At 47.9% G+C, this 16,902-nt stretch overlaps 1 protein-coding gene across 1 annotated transcript in view; it reads left to right on the top strand.

Annotated features, from left to right (window-relative positions):
- Positions 1-1,189: 1,189 nt before the first annotated feature.
- The window catches only part of LOC112113131 (alpha-2-macroglobulin-like protein 1), a 46,407-nt gene continuing 30,694 nt past the window's right edge, over positions 1,190-16,902 (top strand). Inside the window, exons 1-14 of the mRNA XM_026652230.2 lie at positions 1,190-1,208; positions 1,477-1,709; positions 3,008-3,049; positions 3,494-3,638; positions 4,385-4,437; positions 6,223-6,243; positions 6,796-6,964; positions 7,643-7,727; positions 8,756-8,879; positions 10,435-10,549; positions 11,929-12,038; positions 13,021-13,185; positions 14,944-15,177; positions 15,693-15,756. Coding sequence (XP_026508015.1) covers positions 1,190-1,208; positions 1,477-1,709; positions 3,008-3,049; positions 3,494-3,638; positions 4,385-4,437; positions 6,223-6,243; positions 6,796-6,964; positions 7,643-7,727; positions 8,756-8,879; positions 10,435-10,549; positions 11,929-12,038; positions 13,021-13,185; positions 14,944-15,177; positions 15,693-15,756 — 1,579 coding nt within the window. The remainder of the gene's footprint in view (positions 1,209-1,476; positions 1,710-3,007; positions 3,050-3,493; positions 3,639-4,384; positions 4,438-6,222; positions 6,244-6,795; positions 6,965-7,642; positions 7,728-8,755; positions 8,880-10,434; positions 10,550-11,928; positions 12,039-13,020; positions 13,186-14,943; positions 15,178-15,692; positions 15,757-16,902) is intronic.

A 16,902-nucleotide genomic window follows, 5' to 3' on the forward strand; every position in this document is an offset into this window, starting at 1 on the left:
AAAGTCTACTGGATCACCCTTGTCCACATGCTTGTTGTCCCTCAAAGCATTCTAATAGATTGGTGAGGCATGATTTCCCTTTACAAAAGCCATATTGACTCTTCCCCAACATATTGTGTTCATCTATGTGTCTGATAACTCTGTTCTTTACTGTAATTTTAACCAATTTACCTGGTACTGAAGTTAGGCTTACCAGTCTGTAATTGCCAGGATCACTTCTGGAGCCTTCTTTACAAATGAGTGTTATATTAGCTATCCTCCAGTTATCTGGTACAGAGGCTGATTTAAGGAATAGGTTACATACCACAGTTAGTAGTTCTGCAATTTCATATTTGAGTTCCTTCAGAACTCTTGGGTGAATACCATCTGGTCCTGGTGACTCATTACTGTTTGATTTATCAATTTGTTTCAAAACCTCCTCTATCGACACCTCAATCTGGGACAGTTCCTCAGATTTGTCACCTAAAAAGAATGGCTCAGGTGTGGGGATCTCCCTCACATCCTCTGCTGCAAAGACTGATGCAAAAAATTAATTTAGCTTCTCCGCAACGGCCTTGTCTTCCTTGAGTACTTCTTTAGCACCGTCATCATCCAGTGGTCCCCAGGATTCCTGCTTCTGATGTATTGGAAAATTGTTTTGCTGTTAGATTTTGTGTTCTTAGCTAGTTGTTCTTCAATTTATTTCTTCGCCCGCCTAATTATACTTTTACACTTGACTTGCCAGAGTTTATGTTCCTTTCTATTTTCCTCATTATTAGGATTTGACTTCCAATTTTTCAATGATGTCTTTTTGCCTCTAATCCCCTCTTAGCCATGGTGGCATTTTTTGGTCCTCTTACTGTTTTTTTTATGAGGACCTGAGGAATGAGCTAGAGCAGTGATGTGTAAACTGGGGGTGGGGGGTGGAGTGGCAAGAGGTTCTTGGGGGGTGGGAGGAGGAAGAAACTGGGATCCCATGGGTCCCACAGTACCCAGTGCCATATTAGCAGGAGCAGGATAAAATTAGAGTGGGTATTGCGAGGACGGGAGTGGGATTAAAACAGTAGTCCTCCCACGCCACAAACAACATGAACACCCAGCCAGCAGCTGCTGCTCTCCGGCCACCCATATCTGAAGACAGTGCCGCCACCAGCAGCAGCGCAGATATAAGGGATAACTTCAAATTACAAGTAATGGGGGGGGGGGGGGCATGACAAATTCTGTGAATGGTAAGGGGGATGCAACTGGAAAAGTTTGCACACACTGGACTAGACTGCTCCTGCCCTGAATCAGACACCCATCTCCTAGGTATGATAGAACTATGCCAGGGTATTGTGCCATGTTCTGATTCCATATTGGGCACACTGCCTCCTCCTGGGATGGGAAGGGAATTGCACCACAAGTTCCCCCACTCACGGTCTATGAAATCTCTCCGATCCATGGTGTCTTCCTCAATTGGAGCAGTAGAGAGGTCCTCCCTTGGCCTGCCCACCTGAGACACTGAATTACTCATCCCCCCTTTTCCCCATCTCCTCCTCTCTCCTAGTTACTATGTGGTAGTAATCCCAGCCATCATTCACCATCTTGGCCATGAGAAGGTATGCATCCACCTCAGCTCCCTCCCTGAGACTGTCCACCTGGCTGTCACCTTGGAGATGCAAACCCAGAATCACACCCTGATGGAGAAGGATGTGGAGAAGCCAGGAATCTTTGAGTGCATCAGCTTCAAGGTGAGCTCAGGTGCTGCTCCTGATTCTATAGGGAGCGCTCTCGCCTCCAAGTCAGAAAAGAGCCCTGTGCCCCTAGTGCATGCTATGCTATACCCCACTGCTGTGTGCAATGCTACCCTGAGTTCTCTAACCAAGCAGGTTCCGTCCATCCCTACCACCCCTGGGCAGAGCATCCAACAGTCTAACTGACTAGAAAAGATTTCCATTATTTAAACTAAAATTTACTACTTTGCTCAGTTTCATGCCATTTAATCCTAGTTAAACCCTGCAGGAAAACCAGCCCTCTTCTTCCTTGGTGTTTACACTGTTCAAGTATTTGTAATTCATTAACCAATCTAATGTATATGGACTAAGTTCTTTTCATCTTTCCTCATAAATCAGTCACTCTAGTTTGTTAAGAGTGTGGTTCTGCCCTAAAATGTGACTAGGTAAAACGGTTCCCTTCCTACGCAGTAACACACAAGCTTCTATGTGCATTCAGGTTCATGGTTCCTGACACATTGGTTTTTCTCCCTTTCACTCCTGTTCTCCCCACAGAGTCAGCCCAGCCCAGTGAGAGGGAGCTGGAGTCTGGTCTGTGTATCAACAAAAGAATTACTAAGTTCTCATTGCAGAGCCTTTATTGCAGGTGATGATGTGAGTGAAGGAAAGAGCCCAGTATGACTCTCAGAGCCCAGGGGGAGTATGCGGTTAGAAAAGATCTTTCTACTTGGAAACTGAATCCCTTCTATCTAGCCTGAGAGACGACAAACATGGAGCCCAACAAAGCCATTCTTACAGCTTCACTTTTCAGAGTTGAACTGCTCTCTAACCATTTGTGGTGCTCGTCACTGGATGTCCTGGGCTTTATTGACATCACTCTGGTACTGAGGTGCACTGAACTGTGCACAGTATAATAGTCGTACCAGTGCTGTGTTAGTTGGCTTCACATTAGATGACACATGGCCTCTCTTAGGCCAAGAATACTGTCTCCAGGGTCCCGCTTACAGGTTGGTCTTCAAGTGGTGCAACCCTACAATAACAAATCAAGGGTCATCACTGCACGTGGATGAGTGCCCCACCTCCCACCATGCCCCCTCCTGCTCCTTATCCTTCCAAATGTTCCTTGTAGGATCAGGTTGGCTAGAAATGGGCGCCAGCCACAGAATTTGGATCCAGATCTCCAATGTCCTGCAGTTTCAGGGTTGTTTAGCTCTGGGGCCATTTACCATTCTGGTGTGTGAGAAATAAAATCTCACTGATGTATTTGTTTTCTTTTTTCCTCTTGCCTCAACTCACCCCTCCCCTGCATTCTGCAGGTGCCAGCCTTCGTTCCTAGGGGAAAACAGTTTAATGAACCAGTAAGTCTCACATCTCCCAACCCCCTTTGTTCCCATAAACCAGAGGGCTCCAATCCACCCCCCTCCCAGCTAAATGAAGAGAGGAGGAGAAGATATGGAGGCTGGGATGAGACAGGGAAAAAGGAGGAGGAGGGGAAATGGGGACCTAGACAATAGGAGGAGGATGGGCAGAGGAGGGAGAAGGGGGAACAAGGGGAGCCCAAGAATGGGTATGGGAGGGAGAAGAGGAGGAGGAAAAAGCCTGTGGAGGGGGAGGATGGAGAGAGATAAGAGGAATGGGGATTTTTTTTAATCCATAATCTCCTGGGAACATAGGAGATGGCAGATAAAGGCCTGTCTCCTAGGACCTACCCTGGGTGGGTTGGCAGAGTAGCTTCCCCACACATGGTGGCCTCCGGTTCTCAGTCCCGCCACTGAGGCGCCAGTTTCCTTTGCATCTCTCAGGCAGAAGAAGTGGCCTCTGTACATGCAGTGATCCACATGGGGGATAGGGTGAGCTACGAGGGCCGCAAGAAGGTGCTGGTAAGAAGACAGAAGACAAGGATTGTCATAGACACAGACAAGCCCTTCTATAAACCTGGAGAGACAGGTACGAATGGCAAGAGGCACGTGGAGCTTGGGGGTGGGGACTCGGTGGCTGTCCACAGCATGGGATGGTGATCTCCTCAGATATAACCAGCTATGCAGGACAGGGCCTGAGGGAAAATAGATCCCTAAGTCACCAGGTGCTGCAGGGAGTGGGGTGGGTGTGTCACTACAAGGTGCTCTCCCCTCTGAGTCAGCACTGACCCCAGGGGCTCTATGGTGGTGGAAGTACTGTCTCTCAGATGGGACCTGAAAGCAAGGCCATGGCTACTCAGGTCATGGGACATCCCCTGGAGCTTTTGCCAGAGTATTATGGTCTGTATTAGAGCAGCACCTAGAAACACCACACCAAATGTCCATTGTATTAGCTGCTGGGGAAACACACAGTGAGAGACAGTCCCTGCCCGCCAAAGTTTACAGTTTAAATAGACCAGACAGACAACAGGTGGGAGGGGCAAGAAGAGCTGCTGTTTTATAATAATAAATAAAATAAATAAATAAAATTAAATTATTATTTATTAATTATTATTATTATTATTCCAGGACACATGTAATGAGTTTACCAGGCCTCATCTCCATATAAACCATCATAGGCAGAAGTGTGTTATTGCAGGGGATCTTCAGGAAAGGGTCAGTAGCTCTGAGGATAAGAACAGGGAGAGGATATCTGAGACTAGGAAGGGAGGTACAGAGCTATCCAGGGGTCTGTTGCACACTGAGTAACTTGCTGTGCTTTCTATATTTCTTCAGTGAAGTTTCGAATTGTGACCCTTGATGAGGATTTTAAGGCCATTGATAAAGTGGTGAGTATCCCTCTGGCTCTCCAGGAAGTAGGGGCCATCAGTGTGCTGAGTGTGCCAAGCCTCAGCAGATAAACAGAGTGATACCCACAGGAATTACACTTGTGAGAGACACCTAACCTGCCCTGTGTGCCCCCTATTAATAGAGAATAGGGCTGGGATCGCTCCTGTTGTTTTAATTTAACTGGAATAAAGGGGCCCAGAGAGCCGAAGGTATTAGCATAAACAGTGTCAAACAAGGTTCAGGGTTTGGCATACAGACACTTCAGCTTGCTTATTACCAAGGCAAACACACCATTAAAAAGCCTGCTAACCTTTCATTAAAGATCCAGAAAAGTAGGAAAGAGAGTTAATGCATTTGAAATGTAAAGTATTAAGTAAGGCTTTCATTTAAATAATATCCCTTGTTCCCTTTCCCTTTAGCTGTAGAGAGTTTTTAGAAGGAAACCCCCCTTCTGACAGGCTTTTAGGTAGCATCAAAGATGGTAATAGCTGTTCTTTTGGGGGGAAAGAGAAGTTAGTTGAAATGGGCTGGCGCTGTTAAGAAGACAAAACAAGACAAACACACACAGGAGGGGAAGAGAAAAGACCAGCAAAGACAGAAAATGCAGCTTCTGTCTCTGAGGTTGACTTTCACTTGCAACCTCACTGCTGGAAAAACACGGGAGTGGCTGACAAACCCATGTGCCATGCCTAAGACCTGGCAAACTTTTATCAACATCAGGCTGGTTAGGGCATTGCTTTTAGTTGCCTCTTTCTGGTCACAGGCTTACAGCAGTGCTGTAAAAGATACAGTCTTGGCCAGTTAAGCCAGACTCGGAGGGTGTGTCTATGCTGCAATAAAAGACACATGAAACAGCCACAGCTGGCCCAGGTCAGCTCATTCGGGCTCACAGGGCTTGGCCTGTGGGGTTATAAAACTGCAATGTAGACACTCAGGCTTGGGCTGGAGCCCAGGCTTTGAGACCCTGCGAGAGGGCAAGGGTCAGAGCCTGGGCTACAGCCTGAGCAGAATGTCTACATTGCTATTTTTAGCCTACGAGCCTGAGCCCGAGTCAGCTGACCTGTGCTCTGTGACTCAGTGCCATGAGGAGAGGGGTAGGAAAGAGAAGAAATAAGGTGGGGGAGGAAAAGAGCACACAAAGGGGGAGGGGCACCAGAGGCGGGGGTTGTGTGGTCTCACATCCTAGGTGGTGTTTGGGATTCAGCTGAAGCTGGTAGAGGTGACTGTCATCTGGCTTCCCTTTCTGTCCCAGTCTGGTTAGGACATCTCTCAGGATTAGAATAAAGGTTCCAGGGGACAGTGAGGATGGCACCCATGATGGTGAAACTTGCTCCAGTCACCAATTTTTCTCTCCAAAAAGGAGCAAGGGGTGGAATAGCCTGTCCCCTATTATTCTGTCCACCAGTTAGGCCGAATTTCCAAATTACCAATTTTGGTTCATTGATTTTTGGTCTCACTGTCTTGTTTACCAAGCATGATCTTAACGCAGTGCCTGAATCACTTCACAGTTGAGCTCACAATTAGGGTACATTTGTAGGCCAAATGACCACAACAGGACCTGGTACTCCATGGGAAACACACCTCTGGGGGTCACCTCCCCAGCCCCCTCCATTCCCGTGGCAAAGGGAGCAGAGACCTTGGTGTGAAATGGGGACTGTTTGGGTCTGAGTTTAGGGGCAGGCTCTCCTGAGGTGGGGCCGGTGTCTGGGTGTTAATGATGCTGGGGCACGTGAACGTTGTTGCTCTCTACATAAGTGATGTTGTTTCTCTCTTGTGTTTTGCAGCATCCCCTGGTGCTGCTGCAGGTGAGTGACCAGGAGCTGACCTCCGGGAGCTTTCTTCTCTGCTCCATCATGCCATTTGTGCTCCAGGAGGGCGCCATGCCCTCAATTGCTACCACAGAGATAAGACATCTGCATCTTGGCTGTACTCTGCCCCAACACCCTGCCCCTGCCGTGTTACCAGTGGTTAATGGCCCAGGGCAAAAGTAGAGGCATGACTTGAAGCAACAGTAAATGAGGGGACTATCCAGCTATTCAAAACCCCCCCCCAAAAATAGAGGATGAGGAGACTCAGGGTAGACTGTGACCCCTCAGACAGCCTGTGCATTGGGGCAATGCATGGGGCTGTGATCCCTCAGACAGCCTGTCCATCAGGGCAATGCATGGGGCTGTGACCCCCTCAGACGGCCTGTCCATCGGGGCAATGCATGGGGCTGTGATCCCTGGTACTGTCCTCACTCATTCTGTGTGTGTGTGTGTGTGACTGTGCTTCTGAGAGGCTGTGCATGCATACATGACTGTTCGCAGAAGTGCACATTTGAACACATGTGATTATGCATGTGTGTTCCTGTACAGGATCCCCATGGGAACCGGATTAGCCAGTGGGTGGACGTGAAGCCAAGACAAGGCATTGTGGATCTGTCCTTCCCCTTGGCCTCTGAAGCAGCCACGGGGAAATACCAGATCAAAGTGGGCAAGGATATGCCTCGAGGGCTTGCAGCAACCTTCAAGGTGGAGGAATATGGTGAGTCTCAGAAGGAAGTGTGAGACAGCATTAGGAGCTGGGGAATGGAGCCTGTAATGGGAGCCTCCCTGCTAGAGTCCATGTTTCTATTCATTAGATTTCTCCGCTTAGGTAAACTGCAGTTTTGGGGTACAGAGTCCCCTCCCCCACATCCAGTCCCTAGTGCTTTCCATCCTGTGCTTCATTCACACAGCCACACACTGCTCCCCTGGTGGCACCCCAGTCCCACCCTGGAGGGAGAGAGTGGAATTCAGCTCCAATGTGCATTCAGTCCTGAGCTCCAACTTCTCATATGTACTAGTGCACAGACCTCCACAGTGGGGCCCTAGCCCTGTGCTGACAGCTCCTCCAGCAATTTAGTCTCCATGTTCCATCAGGCCAGGGCTTCACTTTCACACAATCGGTGCTCCCCTAGTCTGGAGGGATCTCAGTCTCCTGGGAGTGAGGCGGAATTCAGTCACCATGTTAACTCAGTCCTGACTTCCTGCTCCCTTCCACCCCTCAACTGCTCTCTCCATGGGACCCCTGGCCTGATGGTACCTATTCCCTCCTAAGGGTGAGTTACTCTCCATATCCATCTAGTGCTGGGGCAGTGTTTCAGAGATTCTGCTGTGGATGCAGAGGGTGAGTTCCCCTATTTGGATTATGCCCTCAACCTGCCCCAACTCTCTTCTGCAGAGCTGCCCAAGTTTGAGCTGGTGTTTAACGTTCCGCCACTGGTCACCACTTCGGAAGAGGAATTTCAGTTCACGGTTTGTGGCAGGTGAGTGGCACTGCTCTGTCACTGTCCCATCCCCCACATCGGAGAGTGACCTCTTGCTGCCAATGTACTGGCAGGAGTGTAAGGACCTCCAGTGGTGTCTTCTCTCTCGTAGTGGTGGGGGCTCAAATCACAGCAAGGAAAAGATTCCTCCAACACCCAATCATTAGACACGTCTGAAGAGGCACAAGGTAGAGGTGTTCGGAACCTAGAATTCCTGTTCCGTGAGAAATTCCTGAATTTAAAAAACATCGTTCCAAAACAGAACAAAAACAATCTGAATTTACCACAGGACCGCAGCTCCCAAATTTGGTTTTGACCATTTCAAAACGTTTCCAAGACTCCCCATGCTGCCCTGAGCCCTGACAACTTGCCAGATAGGGAGCCAGACAGCTTGGAGATGCTGGGAGCTTGGAAACTGGGGCTCCCAGGGCTTCTGGGCTGCTGATGAGCCAGAAGCTTGGAAACCCTGGTAACCCCAGGTCTGCAGCAGTCCACCTAGCAGGTGTCTCTGGAGCTGGGGAGCGGGAGCCTGGAAGGCTGCCCCTGGCAGCTTGCCAGGTGGGCTGCAAAGAAGTGGGGGAGCCAAAATGCTGGGAATGACTTTCCAGCGGAAAATCAAAATTTTCCTGACAAAATTGAAAATTTCCCACAGAAAATGCCTTTATTTGTAGAAAGTGAATTTTCCATCAGCAAAACATTCTGACAGAACTGCCGACTAGCTCTGCCACAAGGGCTATGTGGGGAAAGCCCAGACCTCAGTGGAGATACTGATTGAGGAGGATCCTTTCATACAGACCCTGTTCCCCATTTAAAGAGGATACAGTGCAAGTGAGGTGACTTCCAGGGGTGTATATCCTGCCGACATCTCAGGCCCTCTTCCTTATTTCAAAGGGGGTGCGGTGGCTGGAGAGGTAGACACTTTTAATATCCATCTTCTCCCTCGGAAGGGGTTGCTGGTGCCCTTCATTCTACTCTTTTTGCTGAAGTATCTGATCCATCTGTCAGTGTTTTCTGTCCTTCTGATCCAGGTACACCTATGGGAAACCTGTTCAGGGGAAGATAAAGGTTATTTTGTCTCAAAGCCTGTTCAATCTCCATGAAAAAGAAGAAAACATTACATTGTCCACGTGCACTGTGGACCTTGTGAACCAGGTGAGCAGATGAGGAAGGGGAGATGACAGTCATCTGCAAGAACAGAATGTCGGTCCATCTAATGTATCTAGGCATTTCTAATGTGCCCTGGTCCAGCTAGTCTGATTATTATTTCTCCTGCCTCACCCAAGCAGATCATAAGTCGATCTGCCCTGTTATCTTGCCACCTGACTTACTACATTAAAGCACTGGTCTTGCTCTCCTGTCTCCCATATCTGACAGAAGCCAATGCTGAATGGTTGGGAGGAGGGGAGGGGGTAGGAGGGAAGTATTGTAGGGCTGGCTTGACCTGAGTAATTGGACATGGGTGAGGTCTAATTTCTTGGGAGACAGGATTAGGGAAGTAAATGGATCAACAGCCTGGAAACAGAATGTCTGTGTTAGCTAAGCCCTCTAGAATGTGCAACACTATCCCACAGGAGGAATTTCTTCTTCCAGTACCCTCCATCATATCACATGGAATCAGATCACTGTTCTCTCGCAGCTCACCTCTCATTAAACCAGATCAGACCACCAATTGTTCCATCTATTCCAGCGGTCTGTTTCCTCCCATAATCAAACAGATTATTGATCCATCTCAGCTGCCTGGTATCCTGGTTCTGACAGGGGCCAGCACTGGATGCGTCATAGCTAACTCCTATACACAATGCACCTAAATATGCAATTTGTTCCATATTCTTCTTCTCCCAATGACTCCAGATCCTCCTCACTCAGTCTACAAGTCAAACCAGGATTTTCTAAATGTCAGCACGCAAAGCTGAGACCTGAAAGTCCAGCTGGGTCTTTGCAGCGCTAACAACCCAACCAGCAGTAAAGGCTCTGCAGCTGGAACACCGTCACAATTCTGCCAATGAGGCACAAGGCAGGTTGGATTCCAGCTCTCTGCTGTTTGGGCTCTGCAGGGTTAACAGGAGCAAAACCATGTGTGTTAGACACAGACCACAATAACAACACTTCTTTGCCCTCTCTCCTGCATCGGAGGAGCTGAACATACCCTCAGAGAGGGTCAGAGATTTCCAAGGCCAGATGGGATCACCTGATCATTTAGTCTGATGTCCTGTATACCAAAGGCCACCAACACCACCCAGCACACACACACTAAGATCAACAACTGTACTGGAACCAAAGTATTTTGGCCTTAAGAGACTAAACTATTATGTGCCACAGGCAGAGAATAGGAAAGACCCTCTACCAATACTAACTGGCTGAGCTCGGCCTAGCTCAAGTTGTCAAAGCCTGTGTTCTTACAGCTAAGGGCATGGGGTCTGGTCCCAGTTCTCTCTAGGAATGTGTGTGATTTCTCTAATAAACTTACCTTTTGTCTGCAGCCATGGATATATCATTCATCGGTGCCTGTCTAATCAATGTCATTTCTCCTCTCCATAAGTGAGGAGTCCACCATGGTTTTGATAAGATGTACATGGTTTTGAACTTCTAAGCAGTCATGGGACAGAGGGGAGGATTTTTAAGACTACCCAACATCTATAAACCACAGCCTCACTAACGTGTCTTTCTTTCTCTTTCTCTTTCTCTCCATCCATCTCTATGTCCCCAGACGAACAAGAAAGGTTGTGCCATTTTTACAGTAGATATGGATGAGCTAGAAATAAACAGCACTGGCTGCGGGAACAGTTTTTTCATTGTAGCAGAACTGGAAGAAGAAGGAACAGGTGCGGGGGAGGGGGGGTGGCAGGAGGGGAAGAGGAGAGGGGAGACACAGCCATCGGCCTGTGCTACTCTTTTTCCATGAACCCCCTAACTAACTGCATTTGTGTTTGGTTGCCTCCACACTTCTCCATTTCCAGTACAGGTTGTTTTTTAACCTCGGATCTTTGAGCCAAGCCTCAGCCACTTCCAGTTTCTGGTATCTTCAGGGGGACTGAATTCCATTGTGTCTTAGTTATGGTGTCTATTAGGGGTCACTAGTCTTCTGCCACACCAGTGATTAGAATTCTTCTTTCTAGTGTCCCTGCTCACTAGATTTCTTAGTTCCCCAAAGAGAGTCCAACAACAGTCACCAGCCAGTCACTAAAGTAAGCGCCAGCTCCACAAAACGTGACTCTCAATCAGCCACAGAACCATAGCTAGCCGTAGGCTAAGCAGCATCTTATCCTTATGTCCCCGGTCAGTCATAAGAGTCTTTCCCCCACAGTTAGTCCCTCACCACAGTCTCTTTGATAAGTTCCTATGCTAAGGACTAGGTAGTCTTGTTCACATATTCCTGTCTCTCTGGCATCCCCAATACCAACACTGCTTTCTTCTAATCTGCCCCAAATGCCTCCTCATCCATCAATCAGACCATAGCATGCCATGTGCCAAACCCCCACCAGCTGCCCCTTGCTCACTGTATCGAGCTCTAGCTTTTCTCCCCTGTCTTCAGGGCTTGACACAGCTCCACCCCAGCCTACATCTCTGACATCATCTCCTATTGTGTCCTTCTTTGTTCTGTCTTAGCCCTCCGTGTCCCCCCTCTGCCATCTCCATGCCTTTCTCTGTGCTCTCCCCTGTGCTTGGAATAACGTCCCAATCCCAGTCCGGTTGCCTCCCAACCCTCTCCTCAGTCAGGTCCCTCCTGAAGACTTGCTTCTTCTGCATGGTCTGCAAACACTAATCTTCACCAGTCATAAGTACTTTGCAGGCCAACTGCACATGGGAGGGAAGACATGGGAGAGTAAACAGAGCTTGACATGTTTTACTAAAGTAACACAGTCCCTTGGCTCTCCCAGTGCATCTTATCAGCCAGTAATCAACTGCCTTAGTTGGTGTGACAAAGTCTCCCCATAGTGGCTGGCTGCAGTGACCAGAGCAGCCTCCTACCTACCCGCAAGTAACAGAGTTGCTCCTTTGGCTCTAGTAATAGTGGCTGGTGCTGAAAGTTGTGGGTTCAAATCTCAATGTCCATATGGATGTGGCTCAGGCTTGTTATGTAGCTGACATTTAGACTGTAAGCTTCATGGGGAGGACACTTGCCTTATTTTTTTGTCTCCTCTAGTGTTGAGTGCTTAACAAATGAGTCAGCATTTAACAGATGTCTCCTCTCTCTGCCCAGGAGCCACGAACATGGGAATAGTCACAGTTGCTATCGCTACCAAGGTAGTGGAGGTGACCTTTGTCAATCTCAACCCCTTTTACAAACTTGGATTTCCATACACGGGAAAGGTAACGCACATTCCCCCCCACCCCTTCCCTTACCAAGGCAGTGACCCCTCTTCATACTTGGGAGGCAGGCATGGGGGAGAGGAGAGAATAATATTGCTGGGAATAAAATATGTGGAAAATACTCAGCTGGTGTAAATTGGTGTAGCTCCATTGACGTCAATGGCGCTATGCTGATTTATGCCAGCTGAGGATTGGCTCCTCTGTGTCCACCTTTATGAGAAATTCTGCCACCCTCCCCCCATTCCCTCCTCTCTCCCAGCCTAGTAACCAAGTATGGGGAGTTAACTATTTGGAAGATGGATTCTGTGGTCTCTGGAGGGCTTGTAGGTGCATTTCTCAATGTTCTCCAACATTGATGTACTCTTCTGCTCTTAAAAATCTGTCTCTGTAAGGACATACATGCAGGGGATGGTGTTACCTTTGGAAAGGTCTCTGCACATTCACTTCAGGCCTAGCATAGGCTACTGTGTAGTGATTTGACAGCTATCACTTCTGACCCCAATGCCCTAGTGTGGTGCTAGAGAGCATGGTACTGCAGCGAGCAGTGTGGGTGGCTCAATAGGGGATGCTTTCCCCTCTGGGTCAGTACTGACCTAATGCTCCAATGTGGGCTAGGAAGAATTGTGCTGCTGGAGTTTCAGATGACATTTAAAATTGAAGTCCGAACCATTTCTAATCTTTAAGGACTAACCCTATACTATTATGCAAAGGAAAAGACGTGTTAAACTCAGTAGCCAAGATAATTATCTTTCTTGTCCTTAAAATCCTTTCAGTAGTCTCTCCCTTTCCTTCTTGTCCTAAATTCTTGCATATTGTTACTCTAGCATAGCTGCTGATGCTGTTTCAGCAGTGGCTATTAGGACCCCTATATCCTGCCAGAACTCACCTGATTTCCAGCATGTAGAGGGTATCATGTCTCCCAACCCCCCCAGCACAGCGATTATTGGAACAGGAGGTGTTTATTTCCTTTTCTTCTCTGCAGATGCGCTTTACCATCAATGATGTTCCCATCAAAAACCACACTGTCTACCTGACTGTGGATGTCAATGATGTGGAGACGCACCTGCCATACGTCACAGATGAGAAGGGCGAAGTCCACTTCTCACTAGACACTGCAAAATGGAACAATACTCTAGTTTCTCTGAGGGTGAGTCACACAGGTGGACAGAGCAGGGTCAGAGCTAGGGGCAGGGCTGGCTCTAGGCACCAGCAAAGCAAACAGGTGCTTGGGGTGGCACATTTGCAGGGGTGGCAGGGGGGATGCAGCATGGGAGCTGAGAACCAACAGGGGGCCCTGGGAGCTGTAGTTCCTTGGTTAGCTCCCTGCCTATAGAGCCAGCCCTGGAGCAGGTAAAGAACTACATTTCCCAGCATTCCCTTGGTAGCGATCAACAGGAACGGGAGGGGGAGTGAGTGAGGTAGCTGAGACCTCATGCTGCAGCTTGCTGTGAATGGAGAGCTCACTGCTAGAACAGGGTGGCACTGTGAATGGGGGAGCAAATATGCCCAAGGAGTAGAAGCCTTTGGCCCAGATATCCCCTTGAGAAGACATCCCCAGACTGGATTAAGGATACTGGTGTGACCTCACCTTGTAGCCCCCAAAGAAAGAATTGGGTGGACTAAATGGGCAGCACACCTCTCTATCTGAAGCCTAGCAAGGGAGATACGTGGATCCCACTAGAATTTAAAATGAAAAGTAAGGGAGGGGAAGCTCTACTAGAGGACCTGGGCAGCTTTAGATACAGTACCAGGCCCATAGGAGGATTTCCACTTCTGAGCCATGGAAGCAGAAATTGACTTTTCCTTTCCAGATTTAGCTAATATTCAGAAAGGGAATCTAGCACCTGCCTTCCAGATTTGAACACCCTCAAAATTCAGGAGTGCTCAAGCTCAATTTGGGCAGCTGTTACTTCATTTCTCCCAAATCAAATATACTGATCTACTGTATGGTTTTGGGGAGACGTGTGTGTGGGAGAAAGAAGCAGGAATAAGAGCCAAGAAACTGATAGAAACAGGCAGAGAAGGAGGCTACAGACGTAGGCTGGACCACTCATGGTGTGGCAGCCCTGGCAGAAGTCTAGAGAAAGGTGTTGGATAAGATGCTGGCTAAAAGGTTTGGGGCTGCGAGCAAGGAAAGTATCTCCTGTGTTTTGTTCCTCCTGTGTTCAGGGAAACTGGACTTTGTACATTCCTTGTAAACACAAAACATTGCATCAAAGAAATGCCTGACTCCAGTTTCTGCTCCCAACTGGAATATACTACAAGACTCCAAATTTTTGGCTAGCTGCTTGGGTCAAAAGGGTAACATTGTTTTCATATTAAATTCAATTTATTTTACTCTGCCTCATAGCTTTCATTTTTCAATCTGCTGCAGATTATGGTACTGAGGACACATAATTGGATTATAGATGTTAGAGAAAGATGGAGTTTTGGGCAGTTGAGCAGGGGATAACTGGGACTTTTGGCACCTGGCAAGGTGGAGAAGGTAGGCTGGGATTCTGGGACAAGTACATTAGCTGTATATTTTTGCAGTGAAATGGTTAACAATGTTGCCATGTAACTGTTATCTGTAGGTTTCCGAGTTAACACATTATTGCATTATTCACACCTCTCTGGCTGTCTGCAGACTCAGGCAGGCATTACTGACTGCATTTAGTTCACATTTTTAAAGTTTTATCTGAAATCACAAGTGTTCAAAACAAAGTTGAAAAGAAAAAGAAAACTCATTCTGGAGTTCAGGTCTGCAGCTGGGGTAGATTCTGCTGTAATTTCTGCCTCTGTGGATTACATGGGGCCCTGGACATATAACTCTGGTGATCGCACTGAGTGTTTCCAGCAGGTACCCCATTTGTAGGCTCCTCCATTGGTTAATTCTGACTGCCTGCCATGCATTTTTGCTCTGAAGGGCAGATACTCCATTATGAACATAACCGAGAAGGATCTCCACACCATTTTAGTAGCAGAAATGGAGGCTTACAACTGGCTGAAACCCTTCTACTCTGAGAGCAACAGCTTCCTAGAGATCCAGCAGGTGGAGGAGGAGCTACCCTGTGACCAGGAACAGGAAGTGCGGGTGGATTATATCCTGGACCGGAATGAGCTGGGCCCTGGGGCAGATCACGTGGATTTCTATTATTTGGTGAGCACCCAGGGCAGTTGGATCACATGATATTTATACAACACTGGCACCTACAGACCCATGAAACGGGTAACTATTCATGGGTCTATAGGCCAATTTGTGGGTTCCATTTTACGCATCTCTTTGTAGATGTTTCGGTACCTGGAATGCATGTCTCTGAAATCTCCCTCGACAGCCTCCCAGCTCCACAGCATTTGACAGCCACCCCAGCTAGCTCATCCAGCTAGGAATGTCTTGAGCCTTGGGGGACAGGCTATTTTCCCCTGTGGCCAGTCTGGCCTGACTCCGTGGGTGGCACCAGAAGGCATGGCTGCCAAGGGAGTGCCTTGGCAGCCTGGCCTTGGATTTCCCACGGGTCCCGTTGTTCAGAGGAAGTCTCCGAGGCAGCTGGGCCCTTGTCCATTCAAAGTTTAAAGATAAAGCACCTGTGAATGTCTCTGCCAGATTCTCCCAGCTCTGCATTTTCTCTCCTCAGAACCCCGGTCCCCTGACAGGCTGTTCTATCTCCTCCGCAGGTTGTCTCAAGAGGCAGGATTGTTCTCAGTGGACAGACTCAGGTGCCAGTTGGTCAGGATGAGAGTAAGTGGGATGCACCTGAAATAAACTCGATGAAAATCATCACAATGGATCAGGCTATTGAGATATCTTAGTATGGTAGGCAGGCTCCTGCCATGCCAGGCTATGGGCGATCTAGTCCAGTGTCCCACCTCCTGCCTTGGTCTGTCTAGTCTAGTATCCTTCCCATTATTGGAGGTTTTTAAGAACAGGTTGGACAAACACCTGTCAGGGATGGTCTAGTATACTTGGTCCTGCCTTGGTGCAGGGGGATGGACTAAATGACTTCTTGATGTCCCTTCCCATCCTACATTTGTATGATTCCTTGACTGGCCCCTGGCAGATGATTCATAGAGAGGCATAAAACTCACACACCACACCTGTTCAGTAGTCTTCCAGGAGGGAGGAAGGTTTACTGACCCTGAGACAATGAGGGGTCAGTATATCCTGGGGGGGTCAATTTTATCCTAGTGAATGTCTCTGTTCTTATCCACATGTCACACTGTCTAGTGTGGCTCACAACCATGAGTGCCAACCGCAGGGCAGACTGCCAAAAAGCAGGGCAAACACACCAAAATGGTAGTATGTTTTGTGATTAGATTTCACCAGGTGTGAACTCCCAAAGCCCTGTAATAGTCTTACCATGGAGTCACAGACAGTCCCCTTAGTCTATCTTGCCACCCAGGCAAGCTGGACTATCTGATAGATGGTCACTTTACACCAAAAATCACAACAATATTCAGGTTACTCCTAGTCCCAAAGGACTAGTCACTTACCCCACGTCAGTTGTACTCAAATCTCAAACCAAAGACAATGTCTATAGCTAATCGTGTCATAAATGAACTAAAAATGTATTAACTAAGAAAAGAAATAAGAGTGATTTACTAGGTTAAAACTGGAAACATACACACACAAATGAGTTACAATCTTAAATTTAAAAAGGTAATATAATCTTCTATAATAAACAGCTCTAGATGTCCGCTAGGGCTGACCCATGCCAAGCAGCATGGGGATTCATAGATTCATAGATTCTAGGACTGGAAGGGACCTCGAGAGGTCATCGAATCCAGTCCCCTGCCCGCATGGCAGGACCAAATACTGTCTAGACCATCCCTGATAGACATAACCTACTCTTAAATATCTCCAGAGATGGAGATTCCACAACCTCCC

This window comes from Terrapene carolina, unplaced genomic scaffold, assembly GCF_002925995.2.
Source record: "Terrapene carolina triunguis isolate 2854851 unplaced genomic scaffold, T_m_triunguis-2.0 Scaffold112, whole genome shotgun sequence".
Lineage (NCBI taxonomy): Eukaryota > Metazoa > Chordata > Testudines > Emydidae > Terrapene > Terrapene triunguis.